General features: G+C 45.8%; 1 protein-coding gene across 6 annotated transcripts; it reads left to right on the top strand.

Moving 5' to 3' along the window:
• Positions 1 to 5,708: 5,708 nt before the first annotated feature.
• On the top strand, positions 5,709 to 26,654 carry SEPTIN6 (septin 6). 6 transcript variants are annotated; one of them, XM_042028153.1, is made up of 11 exons: positions 5,711 to 5,854; positions 6,177 to 6,291; positions 13,248 to 13,443; positions 14,605 to 14,791; positions 15,022 to 15,183; positions 17,555 to 17,651; positions 17,917 to 18,085; positions 18,564 to 18,696; positions 19,362 to 19,552; positions 21,445 to 21,488; positions 25,702 to 26,654. In XM_042028153.1, exons 1-10 carry the CDS (start codon positions 5,753 to 5,755, stop codon positions 21,446 to 21,448), a joined length of 1,356 nt encoding a protein of 451 aa, XP_041884087.1. In that variant the 5' UTR covers positions 5,711 to 5,752; the 3' UTR covers positions 21,449 to 21,488; positions 25,702 to 26,654. The 6 variants fall into 6 exon arrangements, with proteins under 6 accessions (XP_041884063.1, XP_041884072.1, XP_041884087.1 ...); XM_042028163.1 differs by lacking the exon at positions 25,702 to 26,654 and adding an exon at positions 24,252 to 24,371; XM_042028150.1 differs by lacking the exon at positions 25,702 to 26,654 and adding an exon at positions 23,174 to 24,196.
• Positions 26,655 to 26,717: the final 63 nt, after the last annotated feature.

The raw sequence follows: 26,717 nt of genomic DNA, 5'->3' as shown, positions 1-26,717 counted from the left end.
GCGGGGCGGGGGGCCGGGAACGGGCAGCGCCGGGGCGACGGGCGGGAGAGCCGGGCACGGCCCGGGCGGCGGGGCTGGATCAGGGGGCGCCGGGCGGGCTGAGGGCTGCGAGGACACCGGCCTGGGGCCTCCCGCGGGTTCCGAGACTCGGTTCGGAGCGGCGGCGGCTCCCGGAGGGTCGGGCTTTGGGGACCGACCCGAGGGGAACTGGGGTTACCTGGAGTAGAGGATGTTGGGGTCCCCCCCGCTGCAACCCGGCCCGGCGACCTTGGGCTGCCAGCACCGCGGCGGGCCGGGGGTCCCGCCCTGCCGGTGCCCCGGGGCCTGGGCCCGGCCACGGCCGGACCTGCCGCGCTGCCCGGGGCTGGCCGGGCTGCAGCGCTAGGGAGGCCTGGCCCCGCATCCCTTACCCAGGTCTGGGGGCCCCTCGCCGGGCCAGGGCACGGCAATGGCATCGCTATCTCTCCGGGGATGCTGCTCTCCTCCCAAAGAAACCATCACGCGTTGCTAGGTCGTGCGTGATGCGGGGAAGGAAGGTCTCCAGTCCGGCACCGTGTGCCGCGGAGGAGCTGTGGGAGCCAAAAGCCGGCACCGTGTCCCCGCTGTGCTTTGTCCCCGAGGGTCCGCGGTGATGTCCCCGCGGGCCACCGGCCGCCGCCGTGCTCGCCTGCCTGCCTAGTGCGGCACAAGATCCCTGTGTGTTTGCGGAGAATTATCCAGAAGAGGAGCAGAGGGAGTTGAGCCACCTCTGCGTTTGTCAGAGAAATGCTAAGGAGGCATCTGTAACGCGTTTGCATGTGGAAAAGTTTTGTCTGTGGTTTGATGGGCTTCCAACTTTCATGTCCATGTGTTAATACAGAAGTAATGCTTGAGGTGAATGCTTGCCATTTCGTCTTCAAAGCAGTATGGTTTAGCATGGACCCATTCTTGTTGAACGGGTAGATGTACCCATTCCTTGCCAGTTTGTGATGTTATTTCCTCCTGAACATAGCCATTGCCTTGTATGTGACTGCCAAAATATGTGAAGTGACTCAGTTGCTCCCCTGTCTTTTAAAGAAATTGAGTGTTATGCTTTCCTAAGATAATGTACAGGAGTTTGAGACATCTGCTTGCGGCCTGGAATGAATTTATGATACCGCACAGCCTTGCTGGGAAAGCTGGCTGTGAGACAGACTTGAAATTAGTGTGCTGCAAATTAAAAATGTCCTTTTACGGGCAGATGACTTGTCAGCCAAGGTCTTGGGCATTTGGTCATGGCCATGGTTTGTGGAGCAGTCAGCTGTAATGTCCTGGTGGTGCAGAGGGCTCTGTGTGTGCCAACAGGGTTAAAGGTGTGAGAGCTGGGGCTGGGTTTGTGGGGGAGTTGGGGTTACCACCCTGCTATTGTCCCAGAAAACCCTTGATCAAGCCCACACTTATTGCAGGGATGGTCGGTGAAACCCCCTTCTCCCCAGGTGGGCAGGGTGGCCTCATCACCACCAAGCTGAGCCCCTTCTCCTGTCCTCTGCCAGTGGGGAGGATGGGTGCAGAGGACCAGCTTGCCAGACACTGTCCAACTCTCAGTCTCTAGTAGAGGTCAGAAAAATCATTGCGACTGCTGATAGTGATATGTATCTTTTAATATGCTGGAGGAGACTTCTCCTGGGAATGTATCCAAATTGCATGGCATTTCTGCAGGCTTTTTTCAGGGGCCTAAAGAAGTATAATCTTAAGAGCTGTCAGAATTTGAGATTTTGGAAGCACTTGACTGTTTGTGAATGTTGAATGGCTGAGTGATGCAGTGCGTCTGGAGAGGGTGGTTGATGGTCAGGACCTTTGGTGAGACACTTCTTGCTTTCCATGGGGCCTGCTTCAAAACTATTTCCCTCCCACTTTTCTGGTGTTTTTCTTTTATATTCTTGATGATCTTTTATCAGCTGAGCAAGGAAAAATAATACAAACTCTTTATCTAGACTTTACATTCCTGATTTACATTTATCTCCTGGAGGATATTTATACTGTCTGCTGGATAATTCTTTCATTACATAGGAGAACTACATACTTGTACAAGTGAGAAATAATTGATACAAGTGTTGCTCTAATTTGCTGTTTAATCAGAGCCAAATGCAGTCTGGGGAAGTGAATTCCGTAACACCAAGGTCACAAGAAGGGATCTGATGTTGTTCTGGCTTAAAGACGATGTGAAAAACTTTGGTGTGGAAACCTGAGTCAGGTTCTGCCTTGCTTTGCCATTTGACATTTGACTTCTTGTGCAAGAGTTGTCTCAGGTTTGGGGGTTAAGCCCCCAGGGCTCAGCATTAAGGGCAGCAGAGGGGCAGGAGGTGGCTGCTGTGAGCACTGGCAGCGGTGGTAGAGCTCTATGAGTGTTGCTTGATTTGGTTTTGTTGCAGGTTGGTTCTGTTGCGTTTGTTGCAGCTGTTTGGAAATCTTCCTAAGGGAGTCTGCAAGGCCTCAGGGTTTGAAGTGATTCTCATTTGGGAAGAGATGAGAAATTGTGCCAGAAGTACTAAGTGTCAGCTGTCAGTGTCCTGAACAGAAACACTCAACTGGATGAAGTATTGTACTGCAGCCTTTGAGTGCAGTTTTGTGCTGTGTGGGCCTCGTTTGGACACTGGGTCCCTTGGGTTCAGAGCTGTAACATTCTTTACTTGCTGTGCTCTGCCTGAATGTCACAAAGTGGAGGCTTTGCCTTTGCCATGGTATCTTTTCTCATCATTCCTTCAGACCTGGCCACAGAAATAGTCCCGAATATGCAGTGTTAACATTTGCAATGAGCAGCACCATTGCGTGTGTTCTGCTTTATCTCCGCAGAGAGGCAACGGCCTCTCAGGGCTCCGAGGACATCGGGAGGTGACAGTACTGTACCTGCTTGTCCTGTAAAGTAGATCAGGGCACAGATGTGCATTCAGCAAGATTTTTTTCTAATTGTTTTTTCATCCCAAGAACCCTGGAGTGATTCAAACACCTAGAGACTAAATCTTACCCCTTTTATGTAAACTAATAGTTAATGTGTGGTGCTTTCAGGCTTGGGGTCATTCATTATGACATCTTTGTATTTTCCGTATGATTGGGATAGTTTCTGTAAGAGTTAGAGTAGGTAGTGATGGTCTCTGTGGCATGGAGAAGCCCTAACAAAAGGCTATGTAAATCCTTCTAAGAAAGGAAAAAGTAAAATAGCTTCTCCAAGTGGCTGTTCCTTACTTTCAGTCTGCAGTAGCCCTGCCTGATACAGCAAGAGAGTGTGTTGCTCTTTTTGTTCTTTTAATCTTGTTTGTGACAAACACACTTCACTTCCTCCCAAGCAACAACAGCCCATTCTGTCTAGGCAGGGGGTCACTCAGTATATGGGGGAAAAAAAAGGCATCTGGTATGTTGGTGTGGTGCCAGTGTTCACACTGGCTTTCCAGAGATTCCATCTTTGTCTTCATTCCAAGAAGATGTAACTTTAAAATAGAGAGTACAAAGGACTCTCAGCCATCCAGTGCTCACTGATGCTCCTGGAAAAAGTCTTCATGCATACAGTAGTTAAACTTTGCTTACCTTGTTGGTACCTCTCTATATGTTTTAAATTTGATCTGGTTTTGAAGATGAATAATGGAAGACAGTCTTGAACACCTTATCAGCAAAAAGCTTATGAGCTTAATGTATTCTCCTTCAGTGTTGAACAAGAGGATCCAAACCTACATTTAATATATACCCAGGATGACTAATCAGTGTGTTCGTATGTTGTTTATGATGGTGCTGTTTATATATAGCAGTGCTCTGGTACAGAGACACCATTTGGTGCCTGAAGACTGGTGACGTGTGCTGTTTCTTGGTGGATCGGACAGAAGATGTTTCTTTTCTCTCCACTGGTTTGGTAATTGCTGTCAGCTTTCTGATATGTGTAAAAACCAGTCTGATCTTAAAACATTATTTCTTTTTTTTTTTCCACTGCATCCAATCTCTTGATGCCTTGGCCAGGGAGGCTGTAGATTTTTAGGCAGAGTAGCACAATATACCTTATGGTTGCGTACTTAACATGGAGGCTCAGCTGCTGTGACTGGAAATCACATTTTGCAGTAGTTGTTTCCTGGCCTGTACCAGATGTGAAGTGTGGTTTAACTGCATTGTAAAACCACAGGTGACGAGAAAAAGAACCTGCAGGAAATGACTTGGAGGCTGAATTCTGTGTGATGGTAAATGCCTCCTCTTAGCTGAGAGTGGCTTAACTTCTACCATTTATTTTGTTCCGTCTCGATAACACTTATATTTAGGGATGAGGGGATGATTTGTTCTTAATGAGAACCCACACTCCTGCCCACGCTTCCTGGGGAGAGTAGTGTTCAAGCAGTCTGCCAATGGTGTGGTTTTAAGGCTGAGTATTAAAAATACACTTGATATTTCTCCTTCCCTGGGAGCCGTCTGCCAGTGGTTCTCTCTTGCACCTTTGTGGGCTCTGTCCCCCCCATCTGTTCTTCACCAGGACCGTGGGGCTGTTGCTGCGGATCCAACACTGCCATGAGGTTCCCCAGTGCTGGGGTTTTGTTTTGGTGAATGCAGTTTAGGGGAGTTTGAGTGTGTTGTCACAAAATCTGTGTGTCTGATGGTCTCACTTTTTCTGCTTTAGCTGATTCTGCATTACTGGACCTCACAGCTGCATTGTCAGTAGGCAAAAGCAGAATCTGTTGGGGAGCCTGAGTGCTTTCCTCATGAACATGTCATTAGGAGGGAAGGTGCTCAGGAATTAATGAAGCGCCGTATTTGGTGAACATCTTGTCAGGAAGAGTCAGACTAGTACACAAAATATGGCTAAGGGGAAACATATTTATACATCACAGACTGGTAAATATGGTTAATGGTTGAAGTGTATTTGGAGCCTCATATCTGAAAAAAAAAACCCAAACCAACCCAAACCCACAACAGCAGACCAGTAACAAGGCAAGTAATCAATCATGCTGACAGGCTACTGTAGTAAGTGCACTCCTTGGGGATTTTTTCCTAGCCTAAAATACCAGTGCCATTAGCAGAAGAGGGAAAACCAGTATGCCTGTCCCTATAAACAGGCTTTCAAGATATGTGAAAGCATGATTCTGAAGGAAGAAATTCAAAATCACACCCTATAAACTACTGCCTTTTGGCTGTAATATTTTTTGCAAACTGATGGAAGGCTAGAGGGGAATTTTCTGATTTTCACACCAAAATACGTTTTTAAGAAGAGCCTGTGTTTCAGAGAGGGAAATACCTTTTTGGGACTGCAGGAGGACAGCTTTCCAGTACGTACCAATACAGGGGTGCAGCACTGACTTTTCATTTTGCCTGGTGCCATTTCTGAGGCTGAGCCTCCGCGTGTCGTGTTTTACTGTTGACTGGGCAGGTTTGGGACCCAGGGTGCCTTGGCAGAGACTGGCCAGGTGAAAATTTCTGACCCCCCCTCCTGAAGTTCATGGCTGTTCTGGGCATGGAGCACCACATATTCTGCTTGGCTGGGGAGACCAGATTAGTGGTGTTGGGCGCAAGAGAGAGCAGGGTGCATGAGCAGCTTCTCAAGAAGTCCTTCAGGTGGCTGGGCAGGAGCAGCCCTTGCTCCCCAGCAGGAGGTTTGGGTATCTCCACTCCCAAACCCTCGTGGCAGGCTCCTTCTAATGGGCCTGTGGGGTTATGAGCAGTTCAGTTCTGGACACTTTTTCTCTGCTTTGTTTTCCTGCAGGTACAGCTTTCCTTACTGTTTCTAGCTAGTTTCTATAATTGCAGCTGTGAATGAGAATTACATATGAGTTCCAATTCACATAAAGTGAATGGTAATAGGCTTGTAGGAGGAGGTGTCATTAATACATTGCTTTGCACAGAGGATTCTTTTTGTTTTCAGTATAAGGTGAGACTTGAGTTTCTGCATATTTTCGCAAGAAACAAGTGTTTTGTCGCCTCTTCATTTCAGCAGCTGTGTTTGTGTACATGTTTTGCACATTTTAGTATTTTTCTGTCACGGCTACCTTCAAATGTGTGGCAAATGAAATGTTCTATTTTTGCCTTCTGGAATTGTTTTGGAGAAGAGTGAAGCATGCTGACATGATTGACAGTATCTGTGCAAATCTCTGCTTGGACTGTGCAGTTGATTCCACTTGGGAGGTCTTAAGGGTTTATACAGAGAAGTATATTTTGCTTGAAAATGACACAACTATTTCATTGTATTTCAGGGCGAAGGCTGTCGTACTGTCCCGCTTTCCGGACATGTAGGATTTGATAGTTTGCCTGACCAGCTGGTTAATAAGTCAGTTAATCATGGGTTTTGTTTCAACATCCTGTGTGTGGGTGAGTATTTCCATTTTGGGAAGTTCTCTTGCTGAAAAGTTTTCTGCAGCTGGATGTAGCTTGTAGGTTACAGCAGTAACAAGGTAGCTTTGATTTAAATTTCCCCGACTGTTCTATTTTCAGTAACAAGATTTACTGGTGCTCTGGGAAGTCCCCACTGGGGTTCTGCAGTATGGCTTTTTACCAAGCAGTGAAATAAAATGCCTAAAATCACAGGCTGTTATTATGATCTTTCTTTTCCTCATATGTTTGACTTTCACATTTTTGAAAGAAAATAGGTACTCATGCCAGAGTACTTTGTTTGTCTTGTTTGGTTAAGTATTGAATTATTATTATTATTATAACAAAATACTAGTCATGTTCCTCTTAAATCACTAAAAGCTATTTTTTTCTCCTCTTTTCTGTGCATACTTGAATTAAGAGAGTGTCTGGCCAAGCCTTAACCGTTCAGACAGTTATCCAAGCTGCCATGTGGTGTGGATCACAGCTGGGGCCTGGCACTGTAGCAGGACTTGGTGTCTGTCCCTGCAGCCCATCTCACAGGTCTTCCCCAGGGTTAGGATCCCAAATAATCTCTCCTCTTAGGTAACAGGAGTAAAACCCTGTATGGCTTTGATACCATAGTTTGGTAAGGTGAATTAGGAAATTAAAAATAGAGAATTAATAATTGTCTCATGGGTTTGCTGCTGCCCGTGCCCTGCATCTGGGAGCAGGAGGTTATTGGATGGCCATGGCTGCTTGGACTGAGCCCTGTCTGCAGGTGGTCCCAGCAGGGCCTGGTGTGGCAGAGGGGAGAGCAGCAGCTGTGGATACCTCCTGGGGACTCAGCTGGTGGTCAGCTGTGCATCCACGCACAGGTTTTTTGTTCCCTGCCGTGAGAGATGCAGCTCATGGTATGGACCTGGTGTTTGCCCAGAGCAGGGTTAAGTCTGAAGCAAGAGTAGTAGAGCAAGGAGAGGAGAGCTGAGCTCTATTAAATGGAGCTGAGAAGACAGTTTTCTTTACAACCGCATTCCTGTGAGATGATAAACTTTGCTGACAAGTGGAGGTCACTGTCAGGCTGAGAATCTAGGTGATTTCCACAGTACATGAATGTGATATGACCTAAGGAAACTCCTGTTCCCAAGACTGAAGTCTAAAAATGTTTCCTTTTTCACTTTCTGAACTGTAGTGGTTTTTTTTAAAGTTCTAGGTGTAGCAGTGGGTGCCTCCTGTAGTTATATGTTCACTTTGATGTGTGGGGAGGAGCTGAATGCCTGTGCTTTCCTCTTTGCAGGGCAGAAATGGAATGCATTAATCACTTTTTGATGTGAACAACAAGGACTCACCAAGATCAATGTACATTAGTCACTCATGTCAGTTTTTTATGAACAGTAATAACACAATCTTGAAATAAAGAAACTTTATAGAAAAATATAATAAACTTCATTAGAAAAAGATTTAAAAATCTTTGCCCCCACACTTAAACATCCTGGAGAAAGAAAACAAAAATTCCCAGAGTTCATCTGTCATTTATTCTGTTGGATCTCACTTGTACAGCACAGTTTCGGATGAAAAATTGAAAGAACAAGGGAACAAATGAGGATTGGATGAGGATCCCATAGACAGCCCACTAAGCATGACAGAAAGGCACTTCATTACCTCCCATTTTTCAGCTGTGTGTGGCATTCTACTCTGCATCATACTGGATCTGAGCCACCGATTCCTCCAGCTCCTGGTGGGGAAGCCAAGGAAAGCTTCAGAAATGACTCTCAGCAGCACGTCCAGAGTGGAGCAGTTTTTAGCTCTTCTCATGCTGAAAGCTGTCTCTCCTGTGAGACTAGAACCAAAGCTAGAATAAATGAGAAAACCTCTCATTAGAAGTTAGGGGTTGCAGATGGTTTCTCTGATTTTTTTATTTCTCAGCACAACCATTTTCTTCCTAAACCTTCCGTGATAAATTTTTACATGCCTCTTTAGTTCTGTGCAAAGGCTGGAGAAGTGTTTAATGGCTGAGACTTTCTGTGCTGACTGTATTTCTCAGTGAGATAGGGGGAAAAGAGGAGGAACAGGCTGCTGGTTTTTGATGTAAAGTTTCTCAATTTTTACCAGGGTAGATTGTAGTTGCATTAAACTAGTATCCCAATTTAAGCAGGATTTTCCCCCTTCCTCTCCCCCAGGGTTTGCAGGGAATTTGTTCTAACTGGCCTATTCAGTGCAATGAGAAAGGCTGTTTTGTGGCAGAAATACTTCACTTTCCCCTGGGATTGTACCAAGACTGTTTGAGGTCTCTCACTCCAAAGAAGTGAGCCCGTGGTGTGCAGGAGCTCTCACCTTGGGGGAGGTAGGGATTTGCGCAGGATTCCTGGTGCTTTCCAGCAGGCAGCTCTCTGGGGTGATGAGCTGTACAGCCTGGAAGTTGCCCAGTGGTTGTTTTTGTGGTCACTGGTGCAACCAGCTGAGGAGAGAGCAGTTTCTCTAATCAAAAAGCCATCTGTCTCCTCAGCCTTCTCTTGCCCTGTGCCGCTGGTCCCCTGGGGTAGACGCTGGGAGCCGGGTGCTCCTCTGAGGTGGTGTTTCAGTGTCTTTTGTGAGCCCTTGTTGCCCTCCTTGCCCCCACAGTCCAGCCTTTGCCTGGCAGTGGGGAACTGTGTGGTGTCTCCGCACACCTGTCAGATGAAACAAATTATTTTTCAGTCTCTCCTTGAGAGATGGCCTTACCCGTCTGAGTTGCCTCAGGGCCTGTCTCAACAAGCCTGCTACATTGGATTAGCTTCCCTTTCTCCACATGAAAAGGCTGTGCATGCAGTTACATTTTCTTTAAAATTGAATTATTTGATATGTGGAGCCACGGCTGTTAATCTTGTGAAGGACAGGTGCTGCTCTCTCATGAAAGGGCGCTCTTGTGAAAGCTGCTCCCTGCCTTTGAACAGGGAAATACTCCAAGGACTCCTCTGTCCTCCCACAGAGTCGATTGAGGATGATATGATTGGAGCTTCTTAAATTCTGAGTGTTGTGGGAAAGAGGGCCAGTGAGCAGTTTCTTGTTTCACTTAGCACATTGCTAGGGAAAAGCAAATTAAATTCCCAGGCACAAAAAGAGGAGGTACAGCATTTGTGGTGTATAAATCAGCTCACTGTTGCAGGTGCTTAGGATGCTAAAAGTTCTGTGAAAAGAAGCCATGAAAGTTCATTTAGCACAAAGATGTCTGTCTTGGTTTGGAAAGTTAGGAGCTTGTCCCAGCTGTAGTTTTGTAAGTAGTGCCACCACTGTTCCATCAATGTTAAATTTGATGAAGCGCTTCCGTAGAGCAGTGAAGATATCATGTGCACATGCAATTGGAGTAGGGAACATGTCTCAGGAGAACGAGAGGATGTGTGGGGAGCCCAGCTCAGCCAAGCTGTTGGGCATTAAGAGTGGATGGTGCTTTCTGAGCACTGATGTAGGACTGCTGTGTGTCCAGAACCTGCTGTGGTGGCTCTTGCCTTTTTTTTTTTTTTTTAAATGTCCTTGAAAATGTGTCGGACTTAACAGCAAGACTCCATCCCATGATGAAAGGTACAACACTCAAGCTTTTCCGTTGCTGTCACAGCTTCCTGGTCCAGAACTCTGCCAGTAAAGGTCGCTCTCTCTGCCCTGTCCTCCCCACAGAGCTTTGTCAGCCACTGTCAAGTTATATAATCCCTAAGTACAGTTTTGGAGATCAAATCACATGTGTCCCTAAGCCTGGCATCAGGAAATAATCTCCCTGCCAGGGATGCCTCTCACTCGGTTTGCATACACTGCTGCTTTTTTCAAAATAATTCTGCCTTTTAATCCCTGTTCATAATTTCTGGTTTTTGGGGAAGATTCTAGTGCCATTGGCTGGAACAGGCACAGACCACTTGTCCTTTTTATCAGACCGTCTGTTCCATCTGGACTCCTGTCCTTACAAGAAGCAGTTGGCACCATTCACATCTTCCAGCCAGCAAAAAGTTGCCTCTGTGTGGGGCAGAAACTCCCAGAAGATTCAGAAATTCTTCCTTCTGTCATTTTGGCCTTCAAAATAGCACTGCTCCCTATCTCTGCTCATAATTAACATAGCAAAATACTTTATTAGTGTCTTCAGTCTTTTACCATTTCAAGTCACTCTGTCGGTGTTTAACATTCTTTCAGCTGAGACAGTCTTTCCTCTCTTCTCCATCTTCCCTGTCGGGTTTTAATTCTGTGTCAAGTCAGTGGGATTACACAGTACAGGGTCAGGGGTATCTGCTGGCTCAATGTAAATTTGGCAGTGCAGACTTGATATTTGAGATGCCATGTTAGTGCCTGGGTGTTTGTTTTAATCATGAAGTCATTTGGATGGGCGACTCCCCCCTGTGGAAAAATGCTACCGTTCCGATCTTCCCCTTCCAAAAGGAAAAACTCAGTGTTTGAGTTTAAAGTTGCCTTTGCTGGCCCTGTGTAGCTGGCATAAGGTGGAGTGTAGAAGCATGTTCTGCATCTCCTAAACACTTCTCCTAGCCCCTCTGACAGTTAAAGTCACTCCTGCTGGAAAAAAATGCTTTAGATGGATTTAAAGTAGGCAATAATTGACAGGTTCAGGATGTGCTTCAACAAGTGTTGGCCTCATATGAACATCTTTCACCCAAAAGAAGGAGGGAGGCAGAAAAGAGAGGTGACTTACAGGGTGTTGTCTGTTCGGAAGCCAGTGTGGTTTACACATGACCTTGTGTATCCACTGCAGAGAGCAGCTCCCTTGCCCTGGTCACTGCTGCTGCTCCCCTGTCACCCTGTCCTGTGGCCTTGGAGCTGCTCCGGGGCCTGCCAGACTGTGGGGCAGTGGCACAGGAGAAGGGTTTGCAGGACTGTGTGTGGGTGATGCTCCTGCACCCCAGGGCTGAGGGACTCCCCTATCCTGAGATGTCCCATCAGGGTTCCTGGCATTCACAGGCGAGCAGCCAGCTAGCTGCTCTGTCTGACCCATCCCTTGGCAGGGGCTTTGGAAATGCTGCAGCCTTCTCAGGCTGTTTAGATTTTTGTCTTTTTTTACACTGCTGTTTTCCTGGAATCCCTGAGAATGGCCTGGGAGGTCATACAGGCTGTTTGCTGTTAACTCTCAAAATCCCTCTCCAAGCCATGACAATGCTTTGGTCTGATTTGTGCATCTGCTCTGTTTTGGGGGCAAATGCTCCCTGACAAGTCTAGACAGTTAGATTCCAAGTCAATGAAGGGCTTGTTGGACCAGTTTATTCTTCCAGCAACAGAGGTAACCTTGTGCTTTGCTGAGCCCCCCTCCCTTGCTCTGGCCATTGCTGTTGTAGGTACAGCTGATGCATTGGGGTAGTGCAAGGGTCTGCAGCCACGCCAGCTCCTGGTGCTGACTCCTTCTTCTCCCCTTTGGATTGAAAACCAGATTGATGCAAAGAGCAACTGCACTGGTGACTGTTTTGGCTGTAGTTGGTGTTGGTTGGTGATGGAGCACAAGCTTTCAGCTGGTTCCCCAGCAGTTCTGCAGCTCAAGGTGTACCTTGACTTTGAAATGTTAATGGATCTTGCTGCCTCTGGAAAGATACTGGATATGTGATCCTGGCAATCAGGGACTGCTCAGTTCCCAGAGCAGGGGATTTGGGGCTCGGAACTAGACAATCTTTAAGGTCCCTTCCAACCCAAATCATTCTATTGTTTTATGATTCTGTGTTTGCCTTGCCCTGCCATGTACTTCAGCCCTGAGTGAGGAAAATCCCTTTTGAGGCCAGAAGAGGAATTTGCCTGCTTGCAGGGGTAAGGCTTGGAGATTTGGACATTTGGATGGGAGAGGATGGGGAGGAGTTTCCCCTTCTTGAATTGGGCATTTCATGCGAGTTTGGATCTGCTACAGAGCTCTAAACCTGCAAAAATAAGAAGCTCTTTTATTCTGAGCAGAGTGGGAAAATGGTGAAGTTGTTTTGTTTGGGAGCTGAGGGCTGGGGAAAGGAGGGGAGTGCTCTTGCAGCCAGACACAATCTCTCTGTGGTCCCACAGCAGGCTGGAGGAGCAGCCGTCGCAGAGGGTGGGGTTCAGCTGCTCCTGAAGCTTCTCCAAAAGCCAGCTGGGCAGCTCAGAAATTGCTGTTTCCCCAAAACACAACAGCCCTCACAAGGCAACAGACCAGACTGCGTAGGAAGTCAGGTCTTTTGAGCTCAGAGAGCTGGCTCTGTTGTCAGAGCCTGGTAAGGAAGGCTGCCCTGTGGAATGTGTGCACAGAGGGATTTGTTTTATTCTTCCTGGTATGTATCTAAAACAAATTCAAGACTGGTCTCTGGGATTTGTCTCTTCTTCCAGACAAGGAAATAGTTGCCTGTTGATAAATGGAATCAGAAACAGTTCAATACTGATAGAATACTAGCAGAATACTGACAATACTAGCAGAACTTTTGGAAGCAGATTTTGCAATATTGTGCAGCTTGTGTAGCCCCTTAGGTACAAAACCAGATATTACAGAAAATGCCCCGTGCCAGTGTAGAAGGCTGATTCTCCAACTTGTTATGAGAAACCAATTGCACAACTTGCTGTCAGACTCGAACCAGCTCTCAGGGTTTCTGCACGGAAGGAAGCTATTTCTGTGGCTGCTTATTAGAGACATTGATCTGGAGTAGCTTTTTTTGGAAATGGCAATGAGCCCCATTTCCTCTCCCACTTTTTAATGAAAACAGCATCTTCTGTAGTGTAGTTGTGGGTTTAAGCAGGATCTGAACATTGCTTTCCCCTTTGCCTTTTCACCTCTTCTTTTCATCTCTATTTTCTAATGACATTAATGGCCATTAGACTGTGAAATGTAATTTGCCCAGAATACAGACCTCCCATTGTTCATGGCTTTTTGTTTACCAGACGCTCCCTTGGGAGCATGAGATCTGCTTTCATCTGCTACAATTTCACCCCTGTTAACGTTTGGAAGCTGAAAGGCCAACCCATATTAATATTCAACAGAACATTTCAACTCTCTTTTTCTCCAATAGGGGAAACTGGCCTTGGTAAGTCCACCCTCATGGACACCCTTTTCAACACCAAGTTTGAAGGTGATCCAGCATCTCACTCACAGCCTGGGGTCCAGCTGAAATCCAGTACCTATGACCTGCAGGAGAGCAATGTCAACCTCAAGCTGACTATTGTGAGCACAGTGGGGTTTGGGGATCAGATCAACAAAGAGGACAGGTGAGTATGGGGGAGAGAGGCTATATTGTGATGTGGCTTTTCATTCTCCCTGTGCCCTAGTTGAGCCTGACTGCACTGCAGTGTTCTCCTGCTTGCTTCTTAGGAGTTGTCCTTGTCCCCTCTTTGGGATGGGACAGGTAGAGGAGAGGACAGAGGCTCTGGAGTGTCAGCATTACTTCAGCTATAAAGCAGCTTTTTTCATGCTATCAAAGCAATATCTGCCCGGCTGGAAACCTTCTGCCCAAATTCTTCTGGTGGGGAGACTGACATGCTCCAGGGCATCTGGGCTTGTTTTGGTTTGTGCTGACCTCAAGCTGCTGACCAAACCACTTGTGTGGTTTAGTGTCTGCTTGGCTTAATATCCAGTTCTGGCAGGGCGCTTCCATGGGAAGAGCCAAAGGAAGCACGATAAATGTGCAGTGAGATACCTTGGGGAAGTGTCTCTGGCAGCTCACATCCCAGAGTGGCTGGAGTGTGTTGGTTAAGGGATGTGCAGTTACACTAGACAGTCTCCAACGTGCATCTCTGCAGAGACATTGCTGATGGGATTTGGTTTTTTGTGGGTCTGTTAGATTTTTTTTTTTTAAGTTTGTTTAAAATGCAGTGATGTCCTTTACATTATGAGTCTGTTAGGCTCTGTATTTCAGAAGGCCTTGCAAGGGAGTTGCAGGAATTTTGTGCACCAGAGCACTGGGCAAAGGTAGTACTGAATGAAGCTGTGTCTTCCACCAGCAGCATGTGCGGCTGTGAGAGCAGCAAGCCATTCACTCCCTGAGTGCAAGCAAGGGTTACACACTGCTGCAAATGAGTCTCCATTAGCCTTGCTTTAGGAAGTCTCTCACCCTTAAGGCATCAAGGTGATGCCTCACATTTCAAAATATGAGGGTCTGCCTTCCCTGGAGATTATGGTGTATCTGCTGAATGCTGATACTGTGTTTTGACAAACAGGCTGCCAGAGTCTGATGTAGGACCATGTCTCCTTGTCAGCAGTGCAACTTAAAAATTTCTAACAGGTGGGGAGCAAGGGAGGTGGAGAGAATTGGTCTCAGAAAGTGAAATCTATCAACAGCTTGTTTCTTAAAAGCAAGCAAAGGAGCATTGTCCTGTCTGTTTAGCTCTCTGACTGTGAGATGTATAGCTTTTTTTTTCCTTTCTCCAAAGCTATAAGCCCATCGTTGAGTTCATTGATGCTCAGTTTGAAGCCTACCTGCAAGAAGAACTGAAGATAAAAAGGGTCTTGCACAACTACCATGATACCCGGATCCACGCTTGCCTGTACTTCATTGCTCCGACAGGCCATTCCCTGAAATCCCTGGACTTGGTAACAATGAAGAAGCTCGACAGCAAGGTTGGCACGCTTAAATCTTACTGGGCAGATTTACTGTTTGCATAGTGGAAAGGCTGCTGCTTTTCCGGAGGATCTACCCACCCTGAATAGCCCTTCTGGTGGAAATGACTGAGTTGGCAGATAATTTTGTAGATTTATTGAGCACTTACAAGTTCTTGAAGGTCATATTGCAGACTTGGAGAAAATCCCAGGAGCAAAATTGATTACTTCATGCCTCTGTTTTTTTCTAGGTGAACATCATTCCCATCATTGCCAAATCTGATGCCATTTCCAAGAGTGAGCTGACCAAGTTTAAAATTAAAATCACAAGTGAACTGGTCAGTAATGGGGTGCAGATCTATCAGTTTCCAACAGATGATGAATCAGTGGCAGAAATAAATGGGACAATGAATGTAAGTGACTTGGTTCTTCCTCCTCTCCCAGAACAGCACTGTCAGTGTAGAGGTTGATGGCCCATACTGGGATGTTTCTTAAATCTGCTTTCCCTTTTATTTTGTGTCTTAAAAACAGAGGGTTTCACAAGAATCTTGTCTTTGTAGTGTCATCCTAGGCTAGGAGAGCTTTGTGGTAGGCTACTGCCTCTCTGGTGGGCTTTTCTAGTCAGAAAACAGACTTTTAATACTCTCCTTGTCCATGTGCATGTCTGTTGAGGGAAATCAGTGTTTAACCCTTTTCAGCTCGAGGGTTTGTCATTATTTCTGTCCTATGCATCACCTGATGGCCTCCCACCAGTAAACTTCCAGGATCATGTGGCAAGGACTTACACAGCTTAGCCAGCAATGCGTGAAAAGCAGTACACAACTTGGGCCAGACATGCTTTGAGGTGCCTGCAGGTGCCCATTCTGGGTCTGGCCTTCCCAGCATCATGGGTGCCTGTCTGTGGCTCCTTGAGGATGAAACAATCTGTTCCTTGGCCTTTCTGGCAGCACATCCTGACCATGGTCCCATTTTCCAGAAGGCTTTTCACAGGAAATCAAGTAGGGGAAGTTGCTTGCTTCAGTGCTGTGGATGTAGTAGAGGCCTAGCTGATGTGCGTTTGTGCCACCTCCTGATCTAGTATTAATAGTTGTACAGTTTTCTGGAGAGGCCTGAAAGAAACATAAAGTTTGTCCTGATGTAAGAGCTGTCAGTGATGGTTTCCTGGTCAGAGCAGTTCTGTGTTAGCCCTTCTGAGGGTGGAAGTGAACCTCTGCTTGTCTTTCAGCCATTTACTTGTCTCCTGGGAGGGAATTGCTGTCTTGGGTTGCAGACGTTCTGGGTTGTATCAGTTGATGCACAGACAAATCAACTCTTTAATCCTCTATTACAGTCAGAATTACCAGGTTTATGGGGACTAAGCAGGCCGGAATTTGACCAAAGCAATTTTGCAGATCTGGAAAACTTGTATCCAAATACCGATTTTATTAGAAACATAAGACAAATGTTACTCTTACTCTGTGTGTGTCCCATGCGAGAGCTGGGGGCTAAGGAATACAGGGGAAGAGCCCATATCTGTGAGTGCTTGCTGGCAGTTTTGCTTTGTTTGCAGTTTGACTGTATGAGCCACACTCGGAAAGCAAAAACATCATCTCTGAAATCTTTTGCTTGTACCAGCTGTCATGGACTTGTCCAAGTTTTTAGATAACCTGTGGAATTCACTATCTGCTCTTGAGAGCAGTCCAGGGTCACTGGTCTTCCATGTAGTTGGCTTCCTGAGGCCCTTTCAGTTGCCCAGAATTTGGTGCACTTTAAAAGCTTTGCCTGACAAATGTTACTTCACAAAACTCAGCAGAAGGGGTTGGTGCAAGGAGCTGGGAACTCAAAGTGCTGAAACTTTGCACTTGACTTCCTTGCAGCTTGGCAGAATGCACTGTAGTTCCCAGGAACAAGTGGAGGTGGGCAGAAATCTCACAGAAAAATGCAGCAAAGTACAATGTCAATGTCTGGGGGTTTTGCTTGGCTACCTGAGTTTTGGAAATGAGAGGACTATATGGTGAGATCTTCAGAGTTTAGATAGGTGTTGGGAGGGTTTCGGTTCCAATTTTGCTGAGCTTGCACTGGGCAAGTCTCTTTTTGCCTTCTGCAGAGAGACCATCTTCTTAACTAAGAAGTGACTATTTCTGATTTCTGAGTTTCTGAAAAGCAAATCCCTCTTGTTCTTAGTCAGCCTTCATGTAATGTGGAGTGCATATCTCAGCTTGAAGAGTGTGACCTTGGGTCACACCGGACACAGTGGCCCGGGACATGTTCAGCCCTTCCTCACCAGGGTGGAAGCAAGCAGGGAGGAAGGAGCTGTTACTCTGGGGGTGAGGGATGGACTTCCATCTCATGATCTGATGGAGCAAGGTGTCGAGTGCTCCAACATGAGCTAAAGGAGTGGTGGGGGGATGAAATCAAGAAGGCTCCAAGACCTCATACTGCTTCTGTGCTTGTGCAGATGTTCTCCTCAGGCATGGCAAGCCCTGGGACAGCACCGCAGTCCAAGCCGCAGCACGCTGTTCCAGCTGTCATTCTGATGCCAGTCTTGCACTGGCTCATCTCACCTGAGACTCTGTGGCTGGGAGGATCAGCCAGGTAGAGGATATAGAGTGGTAGCACTAACAAGGTTTCCAAAAAAGGACCCATCCTGCTACCCCTTGTCTTGGGCTAGTGGCCAGTGACTAGACTCCCTGAGATTAGCGTGTGCATAACGACTGTCTAGCTCAGTGGCTGTGCTAATCTCTGTGTGCTGGTGGGTCCCAGGTCTGAGAAGGGCTAACGTGGATATCATTGAATGTGTTTCAGGCCCACTTGCCATTTGCAGTGATCGGGAGTACGGAGGAGCTGAAAATAGGAAACAAAATGATGAAAGCTCGTCAGTACCCTTGGGGCACAGTGCAGGGTGAGTTGAGCCCTGGGATTTTCATGGCATGAATGGTGACACTTGTGCAAGGAGGCAGTGGGCTTTCTTAAAAGGAGCAAGGGCCTGCTGGACTTGATTATCCATGGGGAATTATCCTGTGTTAAATCCTTGTGTCAGGCCTATAGTGCCAGTTTTCTTTGCTTGGAAGGGCTGTTAAACCTGTTGAAGGAGTAGACAAGTGGGGAATGCGGGAAGAGATCTTAGGTTCTGTCCCCATTTTCCTCCTTACCATGTCTTCTTACAGTGGAGAATGAAGCTCACTGTGACTTCGTGAAGCTGCGGGAGATGCTGATCCGTGTGAACATGGAAGACCTTCGTGAGCAGACCCACACACGCCACTATGAGCTCTACAGGCGATGTAAACTGGAAGAGATGGGTTTCAAAGACACTGATCCAGACAGCAAACCCTTCAGGTGAGATCCCTGGAGGAGACAGGAGAGCTTGAGAGAGGCATTTTTGGATGCGCTGTGTGCTTGTGTGTGTGTGTGTCCTTGGGGGAGCATGGAAAGAACCAATGCAGCAAGAAAAACTGCCAGGTCAGATAAATCCAGACTTCAGCAAAGGTCTGACTGAGAGAAGGTGAAAATACAGGGAGGTTGTGCAGGACTGTCTGTGAATCTGCAGGTATGGGAGTAGAAATGTCTGTGCTGCAGAGAGACAGCAGTGTTCCTCTGAACTAGTGTTTGTTGCCAGCTGGTCTCTTTGAATTGCCCAACATTCAACGTACAGAAAAGTGCCAAAAATCATTGGATAAAGAAGACCTTGGGCACACGTGGGTGAGTAGCAAATATGTTGTGTGCAAAGCAATAGTCATGGTGATGGCCTGATTTCAAAGGGTCAGGGAAAGCAGTTTGTCCCAAGTCTTATCACTGGACTTTCTTTCCTTTTTAGCTTACAAGAAACTTACGAAGCCAAAAGAAATGAGTTTTTGGGAGAACTGCAGAAAAAGGAAGAGGCAATGAGGCAGATGTTTGTCCAGAGGGTCAAGGAAAAAGAAGCAGAGCTGAAGGAGGCTGAAAAAGAGGTAAAGACTGCAGTATTTGTGTCTTCATGGTTGAGTGATAGATTCACTCCCAATTAGGTAGTTGCTGCCGAAGCACTTTCTGCAGAGTGTGGTTTAGGACTTTCTTACCAAGAAGTGTAAAGTTTAACTTGGATGGGGATGTTAAGGTGTTCAGTCTGTAGGACAAAACTGAATCACAGTGCTTGTTGTGTACAGCTTACTGCACCAGGAAAGGGCCAGAGTCTTGATTCTGATGGAGAGGTGCAGTGTTGTAAAAGTCAAGGAGAGAAGCAGCCCTTGAGATGAACTTGTTTTGCAAAAAATACACCCATACAACTTTCTTAGTTCTGTGAAAAATCCATTAAATTACTGACCTTTAAAGAGGAGTAAGGCAGGGACCCCTGGAAATAATTAGGGTTTTTTTTACCCTTATGCTCTCCCAATCCTCTGTTCTTAGTCTGCACAATGATGCATTACTAGAACACTGCCTGCCTGTAAGTTGTTGTGGAAGGAGGCTGTTCCCTGCCCTTTGTCTGGGCACTGGCAGCTCAGTAGCTAGAAATGATGTGGAGACCAATGGAGACTCACAGGCTCAGATCTCAAGGGATCCTTTCATCTTCCTCTTTTCCTGTGAACAGAATACCTGGTAGTGCTGTGTCCTGCTCACCTCTCTCCTTTCCCTTTAGCTGCATGAAAAGTTTGATCGCCTGAAGAAATTGCATCAGGATGAAAAAAAGAAGCTAGAGGATAAGAAGAAGTCTCTGGATGATGAAGTAAATGCATTTAAACAAAGGAAGACAGCAGCTGAATTGCTTCAGTCACAGGCTCAGCAGGCTGGAGGATCGCAAACTCTTAAAAGGGATAAAGAAAGGAAAAAGTAAGTTGCTAACTCAGAGATATTTGCTTTTTGGTAATGGTTCTCCTTTACTAATTTTCTGCATGTTCATATCTCCCTCCCAACATAGCCAGTCCTTATCGGGGAAGGTTTGCAGACAGATTTAATCCCTTGTAAGGCTGAGCGGTAGCTGGAAGCCTTTTTAACATTTGCTGTCATCCTGGAGATCAGGGAGCAGTGCTATCCTCCCTCTTTGCCTTCTGACAGCATGGGAGAGGATGAACTTGTTTTTATTCCCCAAGATTCCGTGCTCCTCCCTTGGTCTCTCAGTGCATGTAAAGAAGTGGAACCATACTAGCTGCCAAGGCTAGGGTGTGGGTAGCAGGGATGTCCCATTACCCTCAGAGAGGAGCACGTTCTTGCTCATGTTCTTACTTGTTTAGGTTGAGAAGATTGTGGAAATTATTCAGGGAGACTAACAGTCTTGAATTCCAGAATCTGCAGAATGTAAGACTGCAAAATGAGGGGACAGGTCATAGCACCTTGTTAGCACTAGTACTCTTCTCCTGTCCTAAATCAGCTTTTTGCCCTCCACAGAAACAGGGGGATATACTGAATGGCTGTAGCTGGGGTTCCCCATGCCAGGGACTGGTGTGACAGGATCCAGCCCCTCGTCAGGGTCTGGGATCTGGGCTGTCTGCAGGGCTTGTGCCAGGCTCCTGAAGCTCTGCAGTTGCTCAAGGGCAACCAGCTGTACAGTGAAACAGATCTCCCGCTTCTCCCAGCACTGAGCAGTTCCCTTCCTTCTCACTGTGGTACATTTCCCAAATGGAGTGCTGTGCCACCTGTGCCTGTGTGCAGAGAGTGGTGTGCAGACAAACAGGGGTCTGGTTTTGTACCACTGGCATAATCCCCCCTCTGCACAGCCCTGGGGCGATCCTTGCCTGCACTATGCAGTCTTAAGTACATGAAGAAGTGCTGTTAAATTGGACAATATGGGGTGTGTCCGAAGTGCTGACAGCACTGTTTGTCAGGGAAAAAGCCTGTGACTGTTAAGCTTGGGATCAAAAGAGACAGAGGAGGAAAGACCCAATTACAAGAATGAGATCCTGGTTTAGTCTCTTAGTTTAGAGCTGAAGCTGCTGAGCAATTAGTGCTGCCCTTTTCTCACTCGCCCATTACTTTTTCCACTGCCTATTTTGATTTGTTCATCTGAATTACCTTCAGGGGGTTTTAATATATTTTCATACTGAGGAGTCTGAGACTGACCAGGAACAGACTTCTCTGCCCAGCCTGGACTGTGTGAGGAATATCCAACTGAGCTCTTTCATGCTTAGAGCCCATAGGTATCTGCTCACTCAGGACTGCAGACTTCAGCCTTGAGATCAGTCAGGGTCAGGAATGCAGAAAAGGGAGCCAACAGCCCGATAGTATCAGCAATTAGTTGCTGTGGCCCAAGTCACACTCTTGGTCCTTGAAGTGGTTCTCATCTCAGAACATCTCCTTGACACCAAGCATGTTGATATGGAAAAGCTTTGGTACTGTCCTTGTCAGTTAAGGGCACAGAAAACTCCATGACAGGGATAGGTCAGTGCTTCAGTAAGGATTGGGAAGATAATAGGAAGCCTCTCTCGCCTCCGTGCAAGAAATGGTGCTGCTTTCTTTGCTCTGTAACTTCTCTGATTGTCCTTAATAATGAATTTCAGTATTTAGATCATAAATTTTTCTTAACAATCCATGAATTTTGCAAGCTGAAGCTTACTTGTAGCTTGTTTACTACTGGCTGGCAGTACAATAGCCTTTTTCTTTCACAGGTGACTCGTTTAAACCCAAGCTCTGTAATTTGCACTAATCATGACTCAGTTGATTTTTTTTGTTGTTGTTGTTACATCATTATCATCATTATTAGCTCTTACATATGTGCTGTTTTACAGTTAGCTGCTGTTTGGCTGCATGGTGCATGAGGCACATTGTCCTGGTAAGCGTCATTAACTAATAGAGCCTCACAGTGGGATCAGTTACCTTTCCTAAAAAAGCAGACGTGTACAAGTCCTGAAGCTATAAGTATTATCTCTGTCTTCTTCTGCTTTCACCCCTACTATATGTGCTCTATCAGTCTCTCTCTACATGTGCAGTTGTAGAAAAAGGATGTAATTGTCTTTAAAGATTCTGCAAAGTTAAATTCAGAGAATCAGTATTAGGATATGGAACATAGAAAAATGAGGATTACATCCTCTTCCTTTTAAATCTTCCCAGCACCTCTTTGGCTCTGTTGTCTTTATTCTGTCTCTCTTAGAAATAAATTATATTCTTTAATCACACAGATTGATACTATGGCAACAATTGCTATGGAGATGTGGTGCTGATGATACAGCCCAGCTAGCCATGAAAATGTCTCTCTCTTTCCTTTCTCCTCCTTCCCTCCCACTCCTCCAAGTTGTAACGTAAACTTGTGGTTACAGTGAAGGTAGATGCGAGACTAGTTTCTGTCATCATCTGACAGTGGTCTGCTTACAGCTAATTACAAAAAATGGAGCATTTTTAATTTGCTGATGATTCTCTGGTGAGAGGAAGAAAGCTCCCACAGGAATGTCTTGCTTCTTGACAGAGCAGCAATACTCATTATCCAAGGCAAGCATGACAGTGCCCCAGACTGAGGTGCACAGGCCTCTCAGAGAAGGGACCTGTTGGAACTAAACTATAAAACACCCTAAAAACTCATCCTTGAGTCCACCCTTACCTGCAGACAAAGCTAAAACTTACATTCTCTCCTGGATAGTCCAAATTAATTATGGTCTGTCCTTAAACTGGTAGAAGCTGATTCCAGGATTCTTTCCCTCTTGGCTCCACAAGGGAAATGGAAAAGCAAGTAAACATCATGCTGTCAGTGAGAGGCATTTGAATGTAATTTAAATGGGACCTTCCACTTAACAGAAGAGCTTCAGAAGGGTCTTGCACTGACTCAAACTGGCACTTGCAGTCGTCTTGAGCTGTCCAGTTGAATGAATGTCTCTGCTGCCAATGGTAACTGTAGAACAATGAAAAGAACAATTCTCTGCTTAACGGGCTCGGAATGTAGAAAAATAAGCTTAAAGAATAACAGTGTTCATTCTGGTGCTGAGTACAAAGGCACGGCTAAAGTGCAGTTAGAGTGAACATTACTGATTTTTGTTGGTTTTGGATTGCTTTTGGCAGTCCTCATAACTGTACACTGTTGTGTGCTGGGCTTTGAATCAAATGAAGTTCTTTGTTCCCACTACACAATTGCAGACAGTGCCTTTTTCAATGGGCATTTGTCATTGCTAAATTAAATATGTATATGTGGTACTTTTCCAGGATTTAGAAAAACACTCTCCATATTGATCCATAAAGTGTTGCAGGGCTTCACTGTTTTGCAAGGATACAAACAAGTCACAGTTGATGAGTCCTGTAGCTTGCAAAACTGTGAAAGGATTGTTTTAGAAAATAAATTTGGTTCATCCCACTGCTGAGTGTGTGTGTGTGTCTGCATAAAGCATGTTTTTTAGTCAGATTAAACCTTATTAACACTTAGCAATGTTTTCTTTTTTATGTGTGCACACATTAGGAAACATTTGTATTTTTATTTTGTTTTTTGTCATTAATCCATAAAAGCATTAACCTGCCTTTTTCTTTCATTTTCAGTTCGGGTTTCCTGTAGAACCTTTCCCTTGGCACCAGAGGCGAATGCCCCACTCTTGGCTGTGCCATTGTGCCTGTTTGCTCACCTTTCCCATTGCTCCCCTCCCGCGCTCACCACTGAGGGTTTAACCAGAGCTCTTGTCTGCTGGGGTTGTTCTTGTGGGGGACCCTGCTGGCCAGAGGTGCTCATACCAGGTTCCTCCTGCCCCTTGGGCAGCAGCAGGATGCCCAGTGCTCCAGGGCAAGTGTCCCCTCTCCCATTGCTCAGCTTTTCCCCCACTCCATGCTATGTGAGAGCTGCCTGGGGGGTGCATTTAGCTCCTGCTGTGGGTTCACCCCAGTGCTGCCATGGGGGGTGGGGATGTACTGCCTCCAGAGACTGGCTGCCCTCTCCCCATGCTAATTTTATGCTCCTAAGCCCTCATACCCCCTGTGCTGCCATGTGTGACTCAAATAACTTTCAAGGACTTTTTGCAAAACTTGACATCCTCACAGGCTTGGGCCTGAGTCCACACCTCTAGTTCCCAGGCTTGAGGAAATCACCAATTTGGATCCATGGTTTGCAACTAAGTGTTCTCTGAATGCTGCAGGGGTCATGAAGGATCTCTTGCCTTGTCTCCCTCTCAGTGTGCTGGCCTGGATGCACATCCTGGATCCAATCTCAGGGAAAACTGGTCACCTTGCTGTACATACCAGTGTTTCTGAAGAAAGATGATGCTGTTTCTTTGACTTCCTTCTCAGTGATTCCAACAATTTCTGGTTTTAATGCAAAAAAATACTACCTTTATTTTTTTAATCTGGCATCTCTTTAGAACTGTACAGATGTTGACAGGTTTCTTCTCATATTTTCTATTCAGCAAAAGCCTTGTTTTTACTGTAAGATTTGCACTGAAAAGGAGGGCGTTTTGCTCACTGGGCCAGGAGTTCACTCTGGCCAAGTGCAGCTGTGGTTTGCCTGCTAGTATCTTTTCTGTGTATTTCTGACTTGAGTTTTGTTTTTAAATAAAGAGTTCATCGGACAGTGAATTCTGGTTAACATTTACTTCTTCTGTTTTTTGTTTTCTTTGCCCTTCTTTTACAGTAACCCATGGCTCTGTACTGAGTAATTACCCCTGAATACAATGGCCTGGAATGGACCTTCATTTACTTGTTAAATCATAGGGTCTAATAAAACATGACAGCATTTCAGCTGTGACCTTTCCAGGGTGTTACCCTTGCTCTCTCCTATGTCCTCGTTGTGATTCTGTCTTTAGTATGTACTGGTGGTTTTTGCTTTTATTAAACAATGTAAAATTAGTCATAACAAGGTTATGGATGCTACCGCTTTAAATCCTGCCATATTTTTTTTTTCCCTACAATTAATGGATTCCTCATTTTTCTGGTCTCATTCCACCCAGCTAAATAAGGGATATGGAAATAAGTTCTGCGAGTTATTTTTGCTGGCAAAATAACAACACAGTTTAAATATATTTATTGATGACATTAAAATGACAATACCATCTTAGTTTGATTATCACGTAGTTTAGAGATAAAACACTTTTTTCTCATTATATTTGATGTCATTTTCATGACATCATCTGTCTTTTTTCATTTGCTTTTATTTTTTCCTTTGCTAATTCATGCTATCTGAAGACTAGCATGTAAATCCTCATTTCCATTTCAGACTTGCTTGTTGTGGCCCTGATCCCTCAGTTGTGCTGTGGGCGGGCTCAGTGCTCTGTATGTGGTGAATCCACATGTCCTGCCCCTGCTGAAAGATCAGATGCATGCTGCAAGACAGCCTCCACAAAACCCCTCCAGATCCTGGGGTTTTGGAAGATAAGCACACCTCAGGGCTAGCCCTGATAGATGATGCTGTTTAGTGCAGTTTTTAGTGGAGTTTTACCCAAGCAGTGCTCTGGGTGATGCCACAGGCTCAGGAGCAGTTTCAGCACAGGGTCAGCCTGGCTCCTACTCATAGCAGCAGCCCCAGATCAAACCGTGGCCTGGCCTCTGTTCCCAGCAGTGAGGGCAGTCTAAACTCTTGACTGCAATGTATTTTCTCAGGTATTCTGTTTCACCATGAATACAATTTCATTTCCCATAGAACTCTTTGATTGCTTTGTGGTTTGTTTGGGATTTTTTTTCAGCAAGTTAAAATAATTTGAATGTTTTCTTCTTCCTCTACTTTTGAATGCTACCCTGCTCCCAAAACCAGTCAGTATTAATCTGACAATGATTTCTAGATTATCTGCTGAAAGGACAATTGAATGTGGCTTTTTTTACCATACTGCAGATCACTGTCGTTTCTTCCTGACCATTTGCCTTATTAGAATGTTATTTAAAGTTATGTGAAATCTTTTTAAAGTCTTTAAAGAAAAAAAGGTTTTTACTTGTGCGATTTCATGAAGGACTTGAGGTACCACAAGGAGGTTCCATCTCTCCTCTGTCAGCTGTTTCCATGTTGCATCTCTTTTTCTTGCTTTTTGAATGTCTTTCTCTTTTTTGCTAATCTTCTGTTTTTTCTTTTTTCCCCTTTTCTCTCTCTGTAGCTTTTTTTAATCTGTCTTCGCCAGCTGCACTGTGTCTGAGGGAGAAGACTGCCACTTCTAGAAGAGTTTAAGGGTCTTTTGTCTGGGGAGGGGGGAACAAATCTTCAGTGTTAGTGTCTTGGAAAGAAGCTCTTTTACTGACTTGCATGATACCTAAAATTGAAGTGTCTTGTAATTTGTGTGACAAGACAGGGTGATGCGGGGGGAACTGATTACCTGGAATTTTGAGGAGCAACAGAAATGTGATGTTGGGACTAATGATGTAGCGAATACATTTTCAAATGTTGTTATGGGCATATGTTTTTTCTAATGTTGTCTTTAATAATCTAAATGTCATGGGCTTCCCTGAAGTGTGAAGCCTAAGGAATATTTTCAATATGGTGTTTGATTGGTTTTGGAAACCGTGCATTCAGAATTCAGAGTCAGAGGAAATACAAATATGGTGCAACTTGCTCTGTTGGCAGCCACGAAATATTTAATTTTATCAAAGAAATAAAGTAAGAACTGTGTGTTCTCACTAGTGTCCTCCTGTGTCTCACCACCCTGTTAAAAGAGCCCCATTGGTTGGTGGACGTGAGTCAAGTGGTACTTTCTTTTTCCTAACTCCACCTCCTCTTGTTCTTTAAAGTTAGGAGAAGTTGGCAGTGCCAGGGAGAGGCGATGCTGGGGGTGGTGTAAGGATAAATTCCATGCCTGCCGTGAGCGGGGTGCAGTGTCTCGGCGGTGCTGGAGCCGCCCGGGCACTGCTCGCCCCTCCGCGCTGCCCTCCCCGCGCCCCGCATGCTCCCCGCGCCACCGTCCCGTGCCGGTCTCGTTTCCTTTTTACAAATGGGAGTGCGTGAAAACGGCACCGCATTCTGTATTTACACGGCAAACATGAAGGAACCAGCACTGTTCTGCCTGTTACCTTTCTAACTTTCATGTAAATTTTAAATAAAAAATACGAAAAGCCAGCGCGGCTGCTGTGGTGTGTGTGTGCTGCTCGCGGGGCCGGCGGCGCTGGGCCCGGTGGTCCG

Source organism: Corvus kubaryi, unplaced genomic scaffold, assembly GCF_017639235.1.
Source record: "Corvus kubaryi isolate FWS band 111438036 unplaced genomic scaffold, C.kubaryi_AGA036_p1.0 130, whole genome shotgun sequence".
NCBI lineage: Eukaryota > Metazoa > Chordata > Aves > Passeriformes > Corvidae > Corvus > Corvus kubaryi.
The sequence above is the reverse complement of the archived record's forward strand: the minus strand, read 5'-3'. Positions and strand labels throughout refer to the sequence as shown.